This window comes from Muscardinus avellanarius (assembly GCF_963383645.1).
Source record: "Muscardinus avellanarius genome assembly, chromosome: 4".
Taxonomy (NCBI): Eukaryota; Metazoa; Chordata; class Mammalia; order Rodentia; family Gliridae; genus Muscardinus; species Muscardinus avellanarius.
The window spans coordinates 28,134,048-28,158,250 of record NC_137789.1 but is presented as its reverse complement, the minus strand read 5'-3'; the positions used below and the strand labels follow the sequence as shown (position 1 = coordinate 28,158,250).

At 34.3% G+C, this 24,203-nt stretch overlaps 1 protein-coding gene across 3 annotated transcripts in view; it reads right to left on the bottom strand.

Annotated features, from left to right (window-relative positions):
• CSMD3 (CUB and Sushi multiple domains 3) overlaps positions 1-24,203 on the bottom strand; it is a gene marked incomplete at both ends in the record, with an annotated part of 1,156,743 nt that overhangs the window by 841,348 nt on the left and 291,192 nt on the right. For all 3 annotated transcript variants that reach the window (XM_080694904.1, XM_080694905.1, XM_080694906.1), the window contains one exon: positions 8,130-8,337. In XM_080694904.1, coding sequence (XP_080551030.1) covers positions 8,130-8,337 — 208 coding nt within the window. The remainder of the gene's footprint in view (positions 1-8,129; positions 8,338-24,203) is intronic.

The window sequence follows — 24,203 nt, the reverse complement described above, 5'->3', positions numbered from 1 at the left end:
TGACTATAAGTGTGTGGGTTTGTTCCTGTAAAATAATTTCATTCACAGTAACCTCAAAACCAATGCAACACCTAGAAATAAACCCAACCAAAGATGTAAAATACCTCTTCAGTGAAAACTATAAAAATTAAAGAAAAACTTGTAGAAGACATTGGAAGATGGAAAGAGCTCCCTTGCTCATAGAAAGGCAGAATAAACATCATCAAAATGGCCATTCTGCCAAAAGCAATCTACAGATTCAATACAATTCCTATCAAAATACCAATAACATTCTTTGTAGACCTAGAAAAATCAGTCATAAACTTCATATGGCGAAAGAAAAGACCCAGAATAACCAAAGAAATTCCCATCAATAAGAAGCATGCAGGAGGCATCACAATCCTTGACTTCAAATTATACTACAAAGCAATAGTAGTAAAAACACTATGGCATTATTTTTTTACTTTGAAACAAGGTCTCAGTGAGTTGTGGAGAGGTAGCTAAGTTGCTGAGGCTGGCTGCAACCCTAAGATACTCCTGTCTCAGCCTCCCAAGTACTAGGATTACAGGGTGCTCCACAAAACTTTGTCTGTGGCTTTCCAGAACCAATGCCTATAGAATATAGACCAATAAATTTGCATGGGAATATGGGAAACTGCACATTAATAAACAATAGAAGCACTTCTGATATAAATATTAAGAGAACAATATTGAGATATATTTCTCAATGTGGAATATCAGCTTTGCAATATATTCACACATAAATACATGCACATATAGACACATAGGTACAAATATACAAAATAAAAATATAGGTATGTACATATATATGTATACACATCTGTATCTACATGAATATATGCATATTTATTCACATACACAGATATTCATATATAGTTCTTTGCCTCATCATATTTTGGTCATTGAGGGAACACATGTATGACAGTGGTCATATAAGATTATATTACCTAGTGACATTTTATCCCATTTTAGTTTGTGTAAGAATACTTTGAAATTTTCACATAATAACAAATCACCTAATGATGCATTTTTCAAAATTTACCCCATCATTAAGCAATACATGCTTGTGCTTGTATATGCATACATACATAACACATATATGTACCTAAACATGTATATATGACATACTCATACACATGTACTTACACATACTTACTTGTATTTATACATACCATAATTGACACATTTAGCATGTAAAATACTAGTAAATATACATTATATGCATTTTTCTTAATGAATTACATTAATAAAAACTTTCAGAAATTGCTATTTGCTGGGTGCAGTGGCATATACCTGTAATCCCAGTACTTAGAAGGCTGAGATAGGATGATTGCAAGTTCAAGACCAGCCACAGAAATTTAATGATACATCCAGCAACTTAGTAAGACTCTGTTTCAAAACTAAAAGGGCTGAGGTAGAATGCCCTTGGATTCAATGCCACATTCAAAGGTAGAATGCCCCTGGGTTCAATCCTTAGTGTCAAAAAGAAGAAAGAAGGAAAGGAGGAGGAAGTGGAAGAAGAGGAAGAGAAATAAGATTAGCAGGAGGAGGAGGAGGAGGAAAGAAAAAGAATATAAGTTGCTAGCTATCTTCAAATAACTCTTTACTTTTCCTTTTATAATAATAGAATTTTAGTTGGGCAATGACCACGAAAACAAGGATTAATTTCCTAGGTTTCTCTTATAGCCAAGTTACTATTTAACTTAATTTTGGACAATGGACTATTAGTAGTAGAAAATTAAATAGAAAGTGTAGGTTGGCAACCAGGGCCTTGTTTAAGAGATGGCTGATGAGAGACGTTTGGCCTTTTTAACCCTTGTACTTCATCCAAGTGTCTAGATTGTAAACTTAATGGCTCAGTATTGTACATAATATGATTTTGACAAAGAAAGCACCTATAATAAGAGTAGAGTAATAAAAATACATAAATACCCTGAGTTTTCAACATTGGGCCAAGGAGAATAAGTTTTTTATACACCTACGTTCAGAAATTTTAATTAAAAAGCAAAAACTTGTGTCTTGTGTGAGCTATTTACTTTTTTTATTTGCATTTAACTTAAAATTTATTTTATTCACAATAGAATTTTATTTGTGTGTGTGTGGATGGGAGAACTAGAGATTGAACCTTGGGGCATACTATCAATGAACTACATCTCTAGCCCTTTTTATATTTTGAAATAGGTTTTCACTAAATTTCTGAGTCTGTCCTTGAACCTGAAATCCTCCTATCTCATCTTCCCAAGTACAAGTACTGAGATTACAGGTCACAGTGCCCAAATGCACAAAGAAATTTAATCCAATTAAATGCATATAGCTTCAGTCAGATTAAGTACAAGTGCTGAGGAAAGAGAGATTGTCAATTGAGACCTATAAGGAATTAAATAACTTATCATTTTCAAAGATGTTCATGGAATACTAAGGCACAGAGATTATTATGGTATTATGTATAACTTGAGGTTAAGCCCTGATTAAATTTCTATTATTTTATTGAAAATATATACACAAATGAAAACAAAGTAACAGACTAAAAAATTACTTAGGAAAAAATTCAACATCATAAGATTGTTGAAGCCATGAGCATTTATGAAATTCCAAAGAAGAGAAAATAGAAATAAAAGGAAATTTCAGAAAAAAAGATGAGTAGGCACTAAATATTCAGAATAATAAAGGAAGAGAAAGAACCCAGAAAAATTATGAAAACATAGCAAGTAATGGGAAAGGTAGAAGGACTTGAAAAATGTTCAGGGAAAAAGAAATCACCAATGAAGGCAAATGTTGCAGCTAAATCGAGTTGAGGGAAATATTAAATTAGGAACTAGGAGGTCCGTGGTCATTTTATAAAAGGCAGTTTGGGTCATTTTGTCAAAAAAAATGTTTCAGAAAAATGGTAAGATAAATTAAGTTACAGCTGTATGAAGATTAATCAGTCAGAAAGCAAAATACTGATGGTGTAGAAGAGAATTAAGAAAATGGGAGGCATGATGCTTTTGAGCAGGAAAAAATAGGGTCTAATGAACACATAGAACTGGCTTGAGAATGAGCCTTAACTAGAAATATATAAGACTACATTTATCACTAACACTGTAAATGTATAGCCACCGTTTAAAGCAACTAATATATATATATATATATATATATATATATATATATATATATATAATTTGTGTGTGTGAAAAAGAATTTGACATTTGAATAGCATTAATTTTTATAGTTTTTTCCCTGCCATAACCTAAATACTATGATTTTACCTTTATTCTTATCTTGAAAACTTACAAATTCATATTCTTATTTAAACTATGTGTAATAAGCACAATATACTCTTAATGGGATTCCTTCATGTCAAATGCTGCTTAATACTCAGCCTTACCTTAAAAATTAAACTCATCATTTTTCTTCTGGGATTAAAATACTAACATTTCTTCCTGACTCTTCTACTATTATTCACATATATTTTCTGCCTTCTAAACTAAAAAAAACACAACTATGGATTCTTTTATTACTATTTGTGATATTCAGCCACTCATTGCTTTGGGTTCTAATCGCTGATAACTAGACTTAGGCCTTTTATTTTTATATGAAGCTCTTCCAAGTTAATTAAACTTCTCATAAACTCTGACATTAGTTACCCTAAGTGGTCTTTAATGTTCATTATTTTCAACTGCATCATTCTTTAGCCACTGTGATTGCTTTTCTTCCTTATTTTCACAAATAGATTTTTAAAGGGAAGATTAATTTCACTATTTTTACTTCTTCATTTTGCTCAAATGATTTCCCCCACTATCTCTTTTTTTTACCAATGTTTAACTTTGTAATGAGACACTAGGATCAGCATAAAAGAGTGGTTCTACTAGCAAACAAACAAAAAGTAAATATCATGTTGGGCATGGTGGCGCACACTTGTAATCCCAGCATTATGCCCTGTCCTTTTGCATTTTACTACAGAGGAATCACTTTTTTTTTTTTGGGGGGGGTGGTACTGGGGGTGGAACCCAGAGGCTTTCTACCTCAGCGCTATACTCCCAGACCATTTTTATATATTTTTTGGAAACAGGGTCTCACTAAGTTGCTGAGAGCCTCACTAAGTAGCTGAGGATTGCTTCGAACCTGTGCAATCCTCCTGTCTCAGCCTCCCAAGCGCAGGGATTACAAGCGTGCACCACCACGACCCGCCTCAGAGGAATCACTTCTCATCATGAAGGCTCATAAAATGTTATCATATAGTTATAATTGTATGGATCCATTGCATTCCTCTTAGATTGTACAGTGACGCTGCTACTGTTTTATAATAAGTAAGAACCTAACGATTTAGCATATATAGTTTACAGGTGAGGCCCTGGCTCACGGATTATATCCTTTGTGCAGTATGGTTGATTTGGCTTAGTCTGTGCTGCCAACGTCAAATTCATGTCTAAGTCCTTCTCTTTTAATAAAAACAGATAAGACATGCTCTTATCAGTTTACTGACCTAAGAGACGAAGACCCAGAACCTGTATTTCTGAGTAATAACCAACACATGGAAGACTTAGACGTGATTTCTTTCCCTTCTGATAAGCACATCATCCTCATCTTGAATAGCGCTTAAAAAGGACTGATTCCTTTGGGGAGAATCCAGGACTTGCTCCTGAACACTTAAATTCACTGATTTCTGTGATTTGATAGCAAATCAATAAATACATTTAATTTTACTTCTTTTAGAAAAAAGAAGGAAGGCATTAAAAGGTTTAAAGGAGCCGGGCGTGCTGGCGCACACTTGTAATCCCCGCGCTTGGGAGGCAGAAACAGGAGGATCACGCAGGTTTGAAGTCAGCCGCGCTGGCTTAAGAGACCCTGTTTCCAAATATAAAAAAAAGTTTAAAAATAGGTCTGGGAGTATAGCCCGGAGGTAGAAGGGCTTCCAGAAACCCCAGTACCACTACCAAAATAAAAAAAGATGCATAGATTCTCAAATTTACTGCCTCATTCTCAAAAAAAATAAAAATTACTCTGTGCCTCCATGGGCACTTCCACCACTCCCTTATTTTTATACAATGACCTCAATTGCCCTAAAGGCCAATTCTACTTCCTGGATTGTTCTACTGGATTGTTCTAGTGCCTCCCACAATTGTGGTATCACTGAAGTTGGGAATCTACGGATGGATTAGAGAGTCAAAATGGATTGGATTAGAGAGTTTTACTTTATACACAGAACACTTTATTTATCAATTCTATAATTAATATGATTTAAAATGAATGATATTTTATAATATTTATCTTACTATAAAAGTATTAATTTGCCAACACTATTTACTTAAATTGGCATTGATAGAAATATAAAAAAATTTGGACATTTATATCACTTTCTTGAAACATACCAAACAAATTTATTTTTGCTTTACCATATATCAAAAGTTTTGACAAGTATACTTAAACATTTATTGTAATATTAATTTTAAAAGACAATAAAACTATATGAATTCTTTGGATGCTATATTCTTCGCAAGGAAGAGGAAAAGAAGTAAAGTGATCCAGTATGATTTAAAGGAGAAAATGGTGCTGGACATGATGGTGCATGCCTGTAACCTCAGTATTTAGGAAGCTGAGACAAGAGGATCACATGTTCAAGGCCAGCCTCCACAACTTAGGAGTACTCTTAGCAACCTATCAGGACCCTGTTTAAAAACAAAACAAAACAAAACAAAACAAAACAAAACAAAAAACATTTTACAAAAGCTGGGAGTGAAGCTCAGAGGTAGAAAGCTCCTGAGTACAATTTCTAAAAACATATACACACACACTAAAAAATTATAGAAAATTTGTGGGTCTGGTGATATTATTAGGCAAGTTATATTTCAGAAACTCATACCGTAAGAAAATATACAGATAATTGTCAAGAATGTTTAATGTGAAATGACAAAGTGTGTCTATTAACATAAATAAATATACTATAATCCACATAGAAAAAGTATTAGACTTGGTTTCTGAAGCTTAGCAATAACAAAGAAACTTGTTACAAAAGAGGTTTTCAGTTTCTTCATTATATCTCTTAGTCACTTACTTTTCAAGTTTAAAAACTGCTGTTTTTATAGATTACTGACATATAAAAATATTATAATTATCCAAAAAATGTGTGGCATCTTCACCTGACCTGATACAAATCAAATATGAATCACTGTAGAAACAGAAAATTCTAAAATAGTTTTAAAATGTGTAATATTTTAACGCAAGATTCTGCTTAAATTTATTTCACTCTGGTATAAAATTACCATGGAAGAAGATAAAGGCATATATTCCTAAGTATTAGGGAGTATTAGGGTCTTGAGGTAAAAGAGAAAAATGTGGGTATAGCCAAATATGTTCCTTTTATCTCATATCAAAAGGTAGGATTTGCAATGATGGAAAAAGTACATTACTGTCAACCTTTTTTTTTTTTTTTTTTTTTTTTGGTGGTACTGGGGATGGAAACCCTTCTACCTCCAGGCTATGCTCACAGACCTATTTTATATTTTATTTGGAAACAGGGTCTCTTAAGTCAGCTCGGCTGGCTTCGAACCTGCGCGATCCTCCTGTCTCCACCTCCCAAGCACAGGGATTGCAAGCGTACGCCACCACGACCGGCCCCCATCTGTAATTGTTTAAAACTTTTTAAATTATTATTTTTAGCAGCCATCTACAACAGTATCTATTTTCATTCCCCTATACTTTTGTTCCCTTGTCCATAAGATACTTTATTCCTTAAAATTCCCTCCTCTCTGTTTCCCTGGAATTTCCCCAGTTTTCTTTCAAGATCATCCTTCTAGTCCTGGGACTTATATGCTGTTGATGTTAATTGACTGAAAGTTTCATAACTAGTCTCCCTTGTTTTATCATTCTATCATATCTCCTTCTAGTCAAAGGAATCAATCCCGATTTGTTTAAGTATCCTCATTATCAAAGAAACGTGTTAGGATTCTACTTTAAATTTCTGAAAACATAATCAATTAGTTTTAATAGCATGGCTAAGAGAGACTTAATTTATCCAAAACATATATCAATATTCATAGATATCTCACTCCTAAGTTGTTAAGTCCCCATTAAATTGCTGAGGCTGGCCTCCTACTCGGGATACTCCTATATCAGCCTCTTTAATACTCATAATAAAGGTATAAGACCAAATGTGAATACGGCTACTGTTTTCACCATTGCTGCAAGTCAGAATTTTAATACTGCCTTCTTTATCACTCACAAATGCATTACAGAGTCCTTTTTATTATATATCATACACAACTATTGATTATCATTTCTACCTCTCCATTTATTCTTCTTTATATCATTAATTGAACTCCAATCCAAGCTGCCAGTATCTTTTCTTTTATTACTTAAATCACCTCTTTAATAATGTTGCAGCTACTCCTGCCCCACTTCACCTCAAACTCGAAGAATAATCATTTGAAAATTCGAACTTCTTCATGTAGATAATTTTTTACAATTCTTAGAAAATCATTAAAAAAGTAATTTCTACTCTAATATTTAATTATGTCTTCACTCATCAAATATCTTATGATAAATAACTTACTCATAATCAACTCAAAGAAACATTTTTCTAAAATTGTTGTCCTAAAAGCATTATCTTAATATGCCACAGTTTGTACTGTATTATGTATTGTGTCTAAAGCAACAGACCACACCCAACCAGGTGATAGTATTTAATGTTTTATCATCAGAAAATAGGATATGTAACGACCTATCTACGTAAACAAAAAAGTACTTTCAAGACTATGCACTTACCTTTAAAGAGACCACAACATAGGGACCAACATACTAAAGAATATAACTGTACATTCTAATATGAACATTATTGGAAAGTTTATTTCTGATTCTTTATTTTCATGTATTTCTTATTTATTTTCTTAAACTGCAATAAGGTCACAGATTACCTTTCACTCATTGAGCGATAAAAGAATACTGATAAAAGCTCTATATTTCAAAAATTTAGTCTGTTATTTCAATACCTTAATCTTGAAAAACATTTCTCAGTTCCTACAACTGTCCCTTATAATGTACCTACACCTAGGATATATTTTAAATATCCAAATCTTTAAGAGTCCACATACAGTTCTTTCCCCCAGTATGCTTTAGACAATGATATCAGTAGATAAGAACTATCTACTTACCATATTGTAGGTGGTTCCGAACCTTCTATTTCTAAGTAATCATATTTTTCTTCCATTTGGAAATCAGTAAATATGAGTGAAATAGTATCCCCAGGCTCTGCTACAATGGTCCATGTGCAATCTGCATTGTTATGGTACTCATTAGGAAAACTGGGGCTGGATATGATACCACTGGATCCTCTCATTGTTCCTCCACAAGCATCCTCAGCTGTTAAAAACAACATAAAGTTCAACTGTGAGTTATTAAGGAAAATGAAATTAAGACAATTCAACAATTTTAGATTTAAAACAACACTCCAAATATTGTGATATCAAGTGTATCCTCTACTGAGACTAAATAAAATGTCTGTGAAGACATTTGTAATTACATAGATAAGTAGCAGCTATACTATGACAATTTTGTTAGCTTTGGTTGCAATAGAAATGAGCATAAAAATATATGTACTCCAAAATTAGGTCTCAAGATGATAGAACCCAAATTTACTCTGCATAAGCGATAAAGTGAGTAAAACAAAAACATATGCTTTTTTAAAGTCTGCTATGGAAAACCTTTGCTTAATGCATTTTTGTTGATGGCAGCACTTTTTGTTTTTAATGTAGGTATAAACAAAATAAACATGATTTAAGAGAAAATATAATGCAGCATGTTGGTTGTGTATTCCAAAATCTATTGAAAAATGTTTGTGGGTATGAAATTCAAATTAAAATATATCATATAGCCAGCATATTGTAATTAAACAGAAATGATGTATTAACTAATATATCTTCAGGGATATGTCCTCTAGGACTGCACTAAACAATGTAATTTTTTATATTTTATACATTCATTTGATAGACATTTATACAATATTATAAGTAAATTTCCAGCCTGTTTTGTATTTAGACCTATGCTTTTGATTTTCCAAGTAAGAGTCTTGGATTCTCCACTGGTCTACTTTTGACTGATGGCAAATACCTTGAGATTGGTTATGTGAACAGCTATGTTTGTTATGAAAATATAAAAATGACTCCTGTTTAAAGAAAATGAAGCTGTAACATTTGCTTTATTATAACATTGTTTGGGCCAATTGACCTAAGAAGTTTCAAATTTATTGTGCAATAATTTGTGTCACGATTTATGTTGTTGCCATCAGTTACTAAAGATATTTTTTTATTCAAAGTTATTTGAGTAAAAACTTGTTTCCATAATGACCACTCATTATTTGATGTGATGGAGACCTCCAGGGGCTTAATACACATAGAATAGGAAATATTTCAAGTGCTTAACTCTATGATGGGCAGGGAGTAACAAAATACTGTGTTATGATTGACAGATTTTATACTGCACTGTATGAACCAAATTTTATCAACTTTTTCTTGCCTATTTATTTAACGCCATAATCCAGAAACTGAAATCATAAATGTATTTGAAAATATACTTAACTTTTATCAGAAATATTGTAAATATGATCCATTTTTAAATATTTTTATTGCATGTCTTCTATTTTAAGTTGGTTTTATAGATGAATGAAGTAGTGGTCCTGTCTAAACCACTTGGCATAATACTCGATAGTATTTTCTTGCCAGAACATACAGTGCTCTCTTAACCTTCCTGTAAACTTGCTATGCTGCTTCCTACCCCCAACAACAAATCACTTCTACCCTTTTCCTTCTCTAGATCAACACCAAGGTTGAACACTACATTGAAAATAAAATATTATGCTGTTATGTATTCATAGCTTAAGTGATCTTGAGATCCTATAAATCAGTTTTCAAAGCTTTTTATTTTACTATCTTTAGATAAAAGCCAAGGCACACATAATATTTTGGCTCATACTCGATTAAAAGAAATTCTTTAGAGAATATATTTTAAACGTTTTCACAAAGAATTGATAAGTATATGAGGCAACATGTATGATAATTAGCCTAATTTAGCCATTCCACAAAGCATACACACAGTCAAGTGCTGCTTAATGATGGGAATATGTTCTGAGAAATCATGATTCCATCATTTTATAAACATAATAGAGCAAAAAGTTAAGATAAACATGTTACACGGTGGTATAGCCTCATGAGATCACCATTACATATTTTTCTCTCACTACTGGCACAATATAATATTTCAAAACAACATATTGAAGAATAAATGCATATACATTTTATAAATTAAAATAAACTAGTTAATGTAAAGAATTCTATTCATAAAATATCTACTTCTGGGTACACAAAAAGAAATGGAGCTCATTTTGGTTGAGCATCTTTGCTCCCCTAGCTTGTGCTTGTGGCAGACGCAGTACAGTCTTCTTTCCTGTTTTCCCTGCTAAAATTTCTGTTTATCTTCTCCTTCTCAAGGAGCTCTGTGTGATCCTTATAAGTTGCAATTAGAAAGAGAAGGGGGGCACAGATCCTCTTATTTTGTTTCTGGCACTGATTTGGCACCGGTTATCATGGGCTTTGGCAGATGATTAAAGCAAGATGCTTCTTTTTTCAGGACCCTTTCAGAGAATGTTCAAAGTTGTCCCCACCAGTTCTGTGGCGGTGAGACACACATCCAGTGGGTCTCCCTGGATGGCAGTTTACATTCCTCTCTCCTACAGCTATACAGAGCAGCACATTTTTATATTCTTTTCAACTATGTCCTCTCATCTTTTCAGGTAGGCATTTTGGGCAGGATCTAACATAATACCTATCCAGAACTCTTTCACACAAGTCCTGCATTTAGTTTAATTAACATGACCATTTATTCACCCACCATGAAAATGCAATCCTTTCCAAATGTAGCCCTCTAAGTTTGTAATAGACATTTAAATACATCAGTAATGTTCTGAATAAAAAGCATATTGCATACTATAAGTGCCAGGGCATACAAATCAATTTTCTACAAGACTTCCTGGAGTTCCTGTCTCAACTAACATCTACATAAAAATCACTCCTGAAACACAGAATGGAAAGCAGCTCACCAAGCAGCTCATTCAAGGAAATATTGCCTGCCAGCCATCCTGCCTGTCTTGATGTCTGCCATTGTGTTGATTCCTTCTTTCATTCCTTCCCTCCCTTCCTTTTCTTTAATACTGGGGATTGAAACCACAAACATTCTACCTGGATCTACACCCCCAACCCTTTTTACATTCTAAATTTTGTTTGTTTGTTTGTTTGTTTGTTTGTTTGGTGGTACTGGGGATGGAACCCAGGGGCTTTCTACCTCCGGGCTATACTCCCAGACCTTTTTCTATTTTATTTGGAAACCGAGTCTCACTAAGTTGCTGAGAGCCTCACTAAGTAGCTGAGGCTGGCTTTGAACCCGTGCGATCCTCCTGTCTCAGCCTCCCAAGCGCGGGGATTACAAGCATGCACCACCACGCCCGGCTTATATTCTAAATTTTGAAACAGCATCTCACAAATTTGCTGAGGGTCTTACTAAGTTGATAAGGCTAAGTTTGAATCTGTGATCCTCCTATATTAGCCTCCCAAGAACTGGGGTTATAGGCCTGTGCCACTATTTCTGGTCAAAATCCTTATGGTACAGAAAAATAGTTTTAACTGCACAATACAATTGACTTTCACGTAAAAATAAAGACGTGGAAGCAGTTCATCCAGACATCAAATGAATGTTCTTGCCAATTGTCATTTCAAATTCTATGTTTGGCACTTTTGTTTAATCTTTATAACAACACAATTAAGGAATTAGTATTCCAGCTAAATTTTGAAATAGGTAAAGTTTGCTACATATCATTTTCATGGAGGGGCCATACTTAAAAGCTTTGCATTGTGATTTGACCTTATAAATAAACTGCTTATAGAAATTATATTTTCTGAAATCATGAACTCATGTCAGAATATGTTATCTAAATAATTTTTATAAAATTTTATAGAAAAGTTAGAACAAGTAAAATCAGCATTGGCGAAAACCATAGAGCTCTTGAATCCAGTTCTGTGTTCTTTCTGTTAAGTATATTTCCTTGATTCCTGGACAAAAAGAGTTGCTACAAATCCTGTCAGGTACAATTATGACCTTTATTTTTCACCATCACTCTGCCATGGCCTCCAAACATGCCTGTTTAATAAGTTGTGTCTATAACATCTTCTGTAATGACAATTCACAGAAAGGACAGGGTTCAAAAGAGGTTGTCCCAAAGACCCATTTCATAAGAGATTCAAGATACTCATGAGATCGTATTGGTTTTTGTAAAACCATTTGGAAAATTTAAGGCTTATTCATTTGATCATCGGTTCAAAAGTATTCACCAAAATCTACTGATAGTTCAGGTTCCTTCCTTCCTCCATGGGACCCCTCAGCAGGGACAAAAGGCGGAAGCCCGGAAGCCAGAAGGGGAGATGTCACAAGACTCCAGACATTGTGAGACTCCAGACATTGTGAGACTCCATACATGGAGGTTGGGGGATGCCAGATGTTGCTGGGCAGACTCCAGATGTCACAAGAAGACCAGCTCTACCCCAAGATCCCGGCTACATAAATACCCTGGCTTCCTCTCTGCTGCATGACTCTGCCAATGGACTCTGATTCTGCCTACTGTGACTCTGCTGACTGTGTGACTCTGCTTCTTGGCCATCGGTTCCTTCCCCCATGGTCGGCAGACCTCGCCTGAAGGTGCCGGTTGATTAAAGAGCCCTTTAATAACTTGGCTGGTGTCTTCTTCCTTCGTGACCCCAACTCAATTTCAACATTACATCTACCAAGTGCCAGGAGGAACCATGTTAATCTCTCTGGCTAACATGATCAAAAATGACCATGAACCTCACCCTCTTGAAATATTTTGTTCAGTGGTTAGTCAAACTCTAAACAAATGTCAAAATAAATACATAAAATTGCATTTCTGCAGGCATGATAAAGAAGGAATGCATAGAACTAATGTGATAAGTTTGAAAGGTTTGATATAGCTAGGCAATTCAGAAAAATAACTTCCCCTGAAAGTAATGCTGAATTAGTAATCCAAATCATGTCTAATAACACTAAATAGATAAGAAGCAAAGAAAAGTATATTATTATAAGTTTTACTGACATACACCCTGGAGAGAAATGGGCCCAAGTTCTAGAGTCTGAAACGCAATTGGAGAACAACTAAGCATTCCACTTTGAAAGAAATTTCTGATAATGTACAGAATTGACTCAGAGCAATAGAGTATTATCTAATGGTTTTCATGGAGAGAAACCTCATTTAGATGTGGGATTTGAAGAGATTATTTAGTTGCTACATGAGATGAGAGAGAAGAGAAAGAAAGCCATAGGTGATTCCATTTAGAAGACTAAATTAAGATTTCAAAGTAATTCTTGCATGACTAATTACTTCCCAAAGATAAACCAACTTTTATTTATTCAAGTGAAGTGAGACATTTATTTCATAATTTATTTTTTATTTGTATTTTTCAATCTGGTATTTTGGTCTTTACCAACTACATATTGGAAGAAGTTGCATTAGGCAAAAAATGAATTAGTTCCCCCCAAACCGCAGGTCATTGTTTAAAACAATAATTTCCCCTAAATAATAAAGCAATACTATTAAATAACTTTGAATTTCCCTGAGGTTAACTTGAAGTTATGGTGCCTTTGAAATGTGGTTACTTAACATTTAGGAGATATAGTAGACAATAAAAAGGTTAGCAGTTATTCTTCTCAGAAAGGCTTTATAGGCTGTAAGATTTAAAATGTTATTTTTTTATACAACTGTATCCATCCTCATTTCATAAACCAGATGTTGGCAAATTGCATGTTAAAAAGCTTGCAAAGTTCTTCTGTTGTAAAACTAGAAGAAAACAGGAATTCAAACAAGAGAAATAATAATGACAATGTGAACTTTTAAAAATAAGAAAAAATGCTGGGTGTGGTGTTTCTTGTCTGGAATCCTAGTACTTGGGTGTCGGGAATCCAGCCCAACAGCTCATGGGGCTTGACAAGATGATGAGTACTGACGACTCAAACACAAACCCACAAGTCGGGAGTCTAGTCAAGTGAGATCTCATTTATTTCTCTCCAAGCAGTTCTTTATATAGCACCAAACCACGAAGGGAATTTCCATGAGAAATAGCCTAGCCTATCTGGGGATAAAGATCACTAGCACGAAGTTTACAGCCAATCCCAAGCCAGTACATGAGCCATTCATGTGTGCAGGAAGCTCCTTTAAAGGTAGAAAGGGAAAAACCGCTCAGTCTCCTCACCCATAATGAATGGGGAAACCATGCCTTCCTGGCTTCCTCCAGGCGCCATCTTTGCCCCTTTTTTGCTGAATCACTTTACTTAAAGTTTTGCCTTAGGCCGTAGGCCTCCTTAGGCGCTGTATAGACACACCCCATCACTTGGGAAGCTGAGATAGGAGGATCACAGCTCAAGACCAGCCTCAGAAACTTAGACACTCAGCAAACTAAGAGTTTGCTGAAACAGGCTCTCTCTTAAACAAAAAATTAAAGAGATAGGGGTAAGGCTCAGAGATAGAATGCCCCTGGGTTCAATCCCTAGTACCACAAAAATAAATAAATAAGTAATGTTATGGTGAAATATGTTATGGTTGTGAATGTTATGGTTTGGGGGAAACTGTTCCTGGGGACCCCTCTTTGGGTCCCGGACACAATTTCCCTCAAACCACAACAAAACCCAAAACAACCCAAAACAGAAAAATCATGGGTTCTTGTCCTGAGCTAAGGGTAAAAAACACATTAGCTCGGACTCTTGCTGAAGATTTACAGAAGTTTATTAAAAAGATAGAAATACAAAAGATATAACTATCTTCTGTTAGAGCCCCATGAAAGAATGGCATGGGGGAGGTGGTTCAAATGAATGCCCCACTCAAGATACAGCACAAGGACAGGACTTTAATAACCATGACCTCCATCTTGTTTACATCATTCTGGCCTAGTAAAATGTTCCTGTGAGGTTCCTCCCCCAGCAAGGTGTGGCATGGTGTCTCCTTTCAGTAAGGTTGACCCCTCCTCCCATCCTAGCTAGCTTATCTAATCATGTAGATCTGTCTTTAGACAGAGAAAGGCCTAGTTCCCCTCTCCTATCAATCTATGCAGCTGTTTGCTTCCTGACCTAAGCCAAGCCTTTCTCTCTACAGGTCTGCCATTTTGACACAGTTATTTCTAAAGTATATCTATTAATAATCAGAGTTTTCTCAAATCTTCCTAAGCCATTCCCAATACTGGTACAAGTAAAACACAAATAAGAAAAATAGTTGGACTTTAGACTTATTTTCTGGAAAAATACTATAAGTTTTCTCTTAATTATTAAAGTCCACAAGTCTATTCATGAAAACTATGACTATTGAGTTAAATATTATTAAATCTAATTTTAATTGTTTATAATATCACAAATCTATCATCAAATAACTGACTTCAATACTTTAAAATTTTGAATTTATATAACCCTGCTAAGCAAAGTTACTTAATCTCAGAGCAGGGTAAAATGTAATGAAATAAAAATTGCTTGTATTTTAGTGCAAATATTTATTTTTTTTAAAGTGAAATATTTTCCACAAATATATTTCCCCAGGAATTAAATTTTTATTAATTTCAATTTCTTTTAAACTTGCTAGAAATAAATAACCTTATTTGTGTTTTAGATATGAGACTATAAATTTTATTTAAGATATTATAAATTAAGCCAGGTGTGGTGCTCTCACCTATAATCTCAGTATTTGGAGAGGTTGACAAAGGAGGATTTCAGGTTCAAGGTCAGCTTCAGTAACTTAGCAGAGGCCCTTTACAATTTAGTGAGACCCTATTTTAAAATAAAAAAATAAAATAGGGTTAGGGATGTAGTTCAGAGGCAATCCATGGTATTCCCCCAATATACACAAAATAATATATATTGGAAGTGCTCTAAAGCATAGCTGTTAAAAATGAACAAAGCTTCAAAAATCATCTAAAACCGTTTTTTGTAACACATCTTTTTAGATAAAATCTCACACTGTGCTCTGCCCGGCTATTAGTTTCTTCTGAAACAGCTTAAGGTTGGGGATGGAGTGCCAGGAATAGGTCTGCTTGACATCAGAAAGAAGCGGACTGTAAATTGTAGATGACTATGCCTGGACAATTCCAGATGCTAAGCATTCCATCCATTTCAAACTTTATCATGGGACTTTTGTCCTGCAAATCTCCCTTGCCAAATCTCAAACTTTTCTCGACACTCAAGTGAAACTGACATCTATGTGGGGCTCTTCATTCCTACTCAAGACAGGCAGGCATTGTTATTATGTGAATTAAGTAGACAAGCTACTTAAATATTATATTATCATTAATTAGCTATTATGTCATATAGGAAGCAATAGTTTAAGTTTACACACACACACACACACACACACACACACACACATATATAATGGTTCAACTTTATGAATCTTCTTGTTTAAGAAGAACCTCTTATCTCATAGAAATAAAAATTTAGTGAGTAAGTAGCATATTTTCTCAATTAACAGTTTTGTTTTGCTTTCCAAAGAACAATAAATAATGCTTTTCCAGCTTTTAAAGACAGGGAAAGTGAATTTTTTTATGATAATGAAGGGAAATTAAGGACTCTCATTATTTTTCCTTCTAAGTCCAGATACTAAAGCTCCTTTCATTCAAAAACAGATGAAAGTAAAAAGATTTATAACTGGTCAAAAATGATTCATCATTTCTTAAAGAAGAATACTTCTGAAAAATTAAGAAGGCTAATTATAATGACATATCAGTATTGAAGATTTATTCTTGAATACACAAATATGTTTTTAAACAAATGTTCTCTATTATTTTTCATTTAACTTTCTATGAAGCTTGTGAAGAAAATTAGAGTTGGTTAATGCACTGAGGATGAGTTTTTAATAAATATGTGGGATGAGGGTTAACATTAAGCTTGAAATACTTCTCAGAATCTCTAAATAAATAATGTAACCATTCATTCCATCAAGCTTGAATTACTTATAAAATTAGATAGAAGTATTTAAATTAAGTCAAGAAGCATTCATAGAGCAATAGGGAGCAAATTTATATTGTTGCCTTCAAAAATATTAAAGTGAGCACAATATATTCTAAAAATGAAGAAAAATCTCTTTTAAAATATTAGACCATGGCCATGCAGAACTATGATCCCAGAGAGAACAGGATCAAAGAGGGAGAGCCCTGTGATTGTATGCTTTATTCTTTGAAGACATTCTGGATCATAGAGCAAGGAGTGAGGTTACAAGTAGAGCATGGAGTTCCCCTGAGTTGTTGAGGGAGCACGAGGTGATGGGAAAGTATAAGGCTGAATTTCAGAGAGGAGAAGCTCTGCAGAAAAAGAAGTCAAAAGATATTTTTGGGAGAAGGGGGTCCCATGAGTGTTTGCTGAATACTTAGAAATGCTTGTAAATGGTGAAATTCTGTGAAACGCTGCAAAGAAAGGTAAGGGATGAGAGATAAGAAATATGTAAACCAAATGGTTTCACAAAAGCACAGGTGAAAGGTGGAGAGTCCTCTTCAAAACACTGGGATACTCAGTAGAAATTTCAGATGTTCTGAGCCTCAGTATAGGGGAAGATATCTACAGTAAAGGCTAATCTTAAAAGATCCCTAATAATACTTGAACATGCGTAGCATGATGTTTAATATTACTTAACATTTTAACAAGTCATAGAAGACAAAAAGCGAACCTAAAGCAACCATACTTGAGATTATAGAAAACCCCCACATTCTTTAAATGAAGATAACTAAGTACAAATTCAATAACTTAAGATTCACAATTTTCAACATGTAGTAAAAATTACTGGTTATATAAAGACACACAGCCAGGTGTGGTGGCACACGCTTGTAATCCCAGCACTTGAGAGGCTGAGACAGGAGGACCACAGATTCTCAGCTACATAGTGAGGACCTCTGCAACTTAGTGAAATTCTGTTTCAAAATAAAGAATAAAAACTGGGAGTGGTGGCGCCTGTAATCTCAGCATTTGGGAGACTGAAACAGGAAGATGAGGGTTTGAGGACAGCCTCAGCTACATAGTGAGGCCCTTTGCAACTCAGTGAGACTTTGTTTAGAAATAAAGGATAAAAATAAAATAGTGGGGATGTAGCTTGGAGGTAGAATGTCCCTGGGCTTCATCCCTAGTACTGAAAAAAGAAAGAATAAAAAATAGGGCTTTGGGGTATAGGTCTGAGGTAGAATGCCCCTGGCTTTAAGCCCCAGTTCTGAAACACACACACACACACACACACACACACACACAAATATATGACTCATAGCCAAGAAAAACGTCATTAGAAGCAAACCAAAAGTATGCAAATAATGAATTAAAAAAGAGGATTTTACAGCAGATACTGTAACTATCTTCAACTAATATAGCAAAGGTTAACAAACCATGTCCCGGGCTGTATCACCTGCCTGTTCTTCCATCATCTATGAGCTAACAATGGTTTTAACATCTTCAAAGAATTATTAAAAAACAAGTAAAAACCAGACAAAAATAAAAATATACATGCACATTAGGGGCCATATATAACCTATGAAGTCTAAAATATGTATTAAGTATCTCTTTACAGAAAAACTAAGCAAAGGCCACAAAATGAGTAAAGAAAAAGAAGAAAAGATAACAAACTTAAAGAGGTGAGAAAATACAGTATTAGAAATTTAAAAAAGGCTCATTTGGCTTTGCATCAGATTTAGAGGGTCCAGAAGAAAAGACAGTACATTAAATCCATGGAAACAGAAACTTCAAAATAAAGCAAAGAGAACAGAAGGAATTAGAAAGAAAAGAACAAGTTTCCTTTGTAGGAAGGAATCAAGCAGATTAATGTGTTACTGAAGTTCTAAAAAAGCTGCAGGGTAGGAGGAATCATACGATGCTATTTTAAGATTAATGGCCAAAGTTATTTCCAAATTTGGTGAAAATGAAAAACCTAAAGATACGAAAATCACAGTGTGTGTGTGTGGATTGGGGGAAGGTGTTGTGTGTGTGTGTGTGTGTGTGTGTGTGTGTGTGTGCGGTGTGAGTGTATATATGTGGGGTATGTGTGTGTGTGTGTGTGTGTGTGTGCGGTGTGAGTGTATATATGTGGTGTGTGTGTGTGTGTCTTGGTCTAGCAGAGACATCTACTGAGCACCAGAAGTCATGTTCCTTATCCACACATGAGGTTGTTGCTGGTAGGCAGCTGCTCAGCCAGGGCAAATTCTCTTCACATTCAGATGAAACCATATAATGGTTCTGACAGATTTTCAATGCAAACTTTGCCCACAGAAACCTCCCATAAGATCATCCATCTTTCTTCTCTTGCTCTCTGGATGTCTGGCCTTGGGCAACCTCAGAGGCCACATTGACAATGACGGAGTCTTTTTTTTTCAGCTTGAGTATTTAAAATATGTCCCCCTTGAACTATAGATTCCATAAAGGCAGGGATCGTGTCCCTTTGTGTTCATATTACATCTCTCTTACTCAAGGAAGACTGACAGAGAGTAGGGACTGTACATGAATTTCTTGAGTAAAATATGAAATGAACGAGCAAAATGAATATTAATCATCAAAGTGTATCTTGATTTCTGAACTAGGAATGAATAGAAAAAAACAGAATCGCAAAAACTTTACTTATACAAAAAGGTAGAAATAATATGATAAATGAAGTAAACATTTTAAATAAATAAGAAAGAAGAAGGGACTTACTGAGTATATTATTCAGAATAAATTATGCATGTTGCAGGTATAAAGTTTTATAATAAAGGAGAGCGTTAGTGAAAAAATTCCCATTGCTGTTTGTAACTGGAAATTAAATTTCAGTTAAATTTCAGACTGTTTATCTCTAGTTTTTATTATCCTAACAAATTTTTCCTTTTCCCTTTTCAAATTTATCACATTTATTTTTTTTTAATGTTATACTCATTTTCTACCCATTAATCCTTTAACTGCAATCATGTCATTTTTGAAACTTTATTTTTATACTGGGGATTGAACCCTGGGGCATTCTACTTCTCAGTTCTACCCCTAGCCCTATTTATTTTGAAATAAGGCTTCACCAAGTTGCTGAGGGCCTGGCTAGGTTGGTGAGTTTGACCTTGAAGCTACTATCTTCCTGTCTCAGCCTCCTATGTACTCGAAGTACAAATGAAAACCACCACACCTGGCCCATTTTTATACTTTCTATTAAAATCCTTTTTATATGTTCACCAGTTGATTCCTAATGGACCCATACTTGCTTACTTTTTTTGGTTGTTGTTTTCTAATTGAGCCTTTCTATGGCTATGATATTTTGATTGACGACTTCCTTTGAAAAGTTTCCTTTCTTGTGGTTTCCTTGCTAAATATCTCACTGATTAATTTTATACCCATCTAGACTCTTCTTATTGGTTTACTTCATCGCCTCCTCTTTCTCCATGTGTTATATTACTGTTGATGTTTCCCTGGCTTCCACTATGCAACTCTATGCTTCCTGTCAAGGTGATAACTACTCTGTTTCAACTATCCTCAAGTTATGGTAATAATTATGCAATTTATGTCATTCAGCTCAGTTCTCCTAACCACTCATCCAACTGCCTGACAGAGCTTTAATATTTACAAAATATATGAGCTAGTTTAATATTTACAAAATATATGAACTAGCAATTATCCTTTCTGAAATCTTAGTTTATTTAAAAAGATTGATTGCATGAATTTCAGTGGGCAGGGATGTTGATTCACATTTGGAGGGCTCTCTCAGAAGCTCTAGAAGTTTGAAGCAAATGAAACAGAAAAAAAATGTTTAACATTTAGACATAAGAATCTTTGTTTTCAATACTAAAAAATACGGTGAGCTAGAAACAACAGTATGTGTTTATCATTCTAGCTCCTCAGCAATACTGCACACTTCTACCACTAAAGCAATTAACATAAGCCCTTGAAGCTAAGAATGATCCACTATAACTTATCACATCCAAGTCTAGTCTCTAAAATCATCTTTTGAAATCCTCTTCTACCCTGAGAATGACATAGACCATGATGTCAGTCTTTATCTTACCCCAAGCTGTTGCTTTCCCAGAATTTATATATTCAAATCTTCTTTTCCAGGACATAGGAGAGGAACTGTTTGGGGTTAGTTCTTAAGGACAGAGCCCTCAGGAATGAGAATCATGTTTTTATAAAACAAGCACACAGGAGTTGTTCACCATTCCCATCATATGGGGATACAGACCAGAATGTAGGCTCTCACCAGCCATTGAGTCAGCTAGCACCTCCAGAATTCTAGGAAACAAAATTCTCTATGGATTAAGGGAGAAAACTGGAGTGAGAAGCAAACAGGTACACTACTGTAAGAAATACATTAATGTGGGGACAGCTTTGGATGGAGATAATGGGGAAAAACTGGGTAAGCATTGAAGTGCAATCTCAAGAAAGCTATATGTTGCCCTAAACAGGTCCTTAAGGGCCGCGCTGGTGAGAGACCAGGCAGAACAAAAGGGAGCCATAGGGAACACCTCAATCTTTGTTGAGAATATTGAAGTAGTCACAAATAGAATATTGACAGATATATGAACACGAAAGGCCATTCTGATGAGGATCCAGATGAACATAAGAACACACTTTTGGAAACTAGAAGAAAACCAATCCTTGTTATAAAGTGGTACAGTAATCTCCATTTATGTATTAGTATTTTGGGGAAGATAACATTTGTGATATAATATACTTGAATAAAAGAATTTCTAAGCAAAGTGCTAAAGGTTTGACTTGTCTTCTCTTGAATATGTAAGACTTAGAGAATTACTAGGTATAGTAATATATGAAAATAGAGAGATTAACTTTAAGATATAGACTTAAGATGTAATGTTATTTGCCCTGTTGGGTTTTGGTCTTACTTAAAACCAGTTAGAACTGTTGGAATGGGAATATATCCTAAGTTTTTCTTGTCATTGTGTTTTGGAAGAACATAATATGTTTAATCTCACAGCTTCACAGCTGCACAGCAACACGTTTCCAAATTAAATGGCACTTCAAATCTCATCTATAACTGATTTAGATTATATTTAGATGGCACTCTGAACTTTAGATTTTGAGTTGATGCTAGAATGAGTTAAGGCTTTTGGAGCAATTGGGATAAATGTATTTTTCTTGAGAGAAGAACATGAATTTGGAGAGATCAGAGTTAGAATTTTGTGGCAATTGTTTGGAAAGTAGGGTATATAGGGAGATGATCGGGTCATGAGGATGGAACTCTCTTAAAAACATTTTGTGGCCTTATAAAATAGAGACAAACGTGCTCTATTGTCATTTTCATTATATGACACAGCAAGAAGGTGCTGATTCGGCAACAAGAAGGAGTCCTTCATCAGACAGTAAATCTAAGTTCCCTTGGTTATAGGCTTCCCAGCATCAATAACTGTGAGAAATAAATTCCTATTGCTCAGTAAGGTACCTTGCTCGTGTTGTTTTCTTACAGAAGTCCCATCAAACTAAGATACTCATTATACTTTATTCTCTGGAGGGAGGCCTTTTAAAAGTATAAATTAGATTATATTATGCATAGTCTCCTATTTGTAACATTATAATTATATTTGAGACAAAGTAAAGTCCTTATTACAACATTATATGATCTTAATCTATAGACCTATCAATAAAATGACTAATAACAGATGTTATTTGATACAAGATCAAGATGGGTCACTGGTTATTACATGAGTGAGAAATAAATCTATGTTCAAATAGACAATTGGAATCTAAAGATTTGATATTATTAATGCATAGGATGATAGTTATATAGAAGTAGAATTACCTCCCATTGGACCTCATTAAGTCTAGAGAAGTTTAAAAAAACATTTCTCAGAAATAAGAAATTCCCAATCTAGAATTTATATTTCATATATTATTAAGTGGCTTTCTTCCTGTTCCTCTTCACATGCCAGCACATTAAACAATCATTCATTGTTTTTGTTTATTTTTATAAATCTCACATAGTCATATCCCAAATTACAGAACTTGAGGCTAGTTTTTGTTAATGGAAAATTTAAAATTTCCCTGAATGGGTTAATTTATTTTACTGAAAGTAAGTCACTCTTATGCAACAAAAATGTAATCCTGTATGAATAGAAGTAATGTGCATCCTTCTCACCATGATGTCTTTAGTACCGAGCACTGAATGGCACACATGAGTGCCAAAATATCTTTCTTAGATGATGTTTACTAGAAGAGTTTTAGAGGATAACATTTATTTTTCGATGAACAATTCGAGTATTTTTCTTCTTTGGTTTCATTTTAGATATTTCTTGATTTTGTCATTTCTAGTGTAGATACAAATAATTTTGTTGAGAAACATTTTTAGTATCACTTTTCTAAAACTCATAAACACTCATTAAACTTATAGTGTGTTTATTTCTCAAACCTTTCAGATAATCTCTTCAGTTATTTGAAGGCAGGAATAATGTGTAATATAACTAACAGTACAAATATATTTGCATGTTCATTTTGTTCCAGTGATGTCAATTTTAAGGATTTTGTTTGTGGTACTGGGGATTGAACCCAAGGGCATTTTATCTCCAAGCTATATCTCCAGCACTATTTTATATTTATTTTGAAACATAGTCTCACTAAGTTGCAAAGGGTCTTGCTAAGTTGCTGACACTGACCTAAACCCTGTGGCTCTCCTGTCTCAGCCTTCCAAGTACTAGGATTACAAGCATGTACCACCACACCCAGCTCCAATTATATATATATATTTTTTTTTTCCTCTAAATATTTGGCTGATTCATTTTTTCCATTATTTCTTAATGGGAATTAATATTATATTGACATCTTCTACCTTTTAATCATATTTATATAATAATATATAATATATATAATAAGTAATTAATGATAATTCTCAACAGGGAAGATAAGAGTATTTTAAGTAGAAAGTAAGTCATATTTCATACAATCACCCGTTTGTAACATGCTAACAGCCTTCTTTAAATTTGAAATAGAACCAGTATTCTTACTATGATCTTGAATTATCTTAATCCATAGACCTCTCAGTAAATTTAAATCTGTGACTCAATTTTTATTTTCTTAAATTTAACAAATCTCATTACAGCATTTGGACCTTTGTGCTTCCTGGTGACTTTTCTAAGATCTTACCATGGTTAGATATATGTCATCATTTAGTCTATAAAACCTACCTTAAGTATCTATTTCAACTA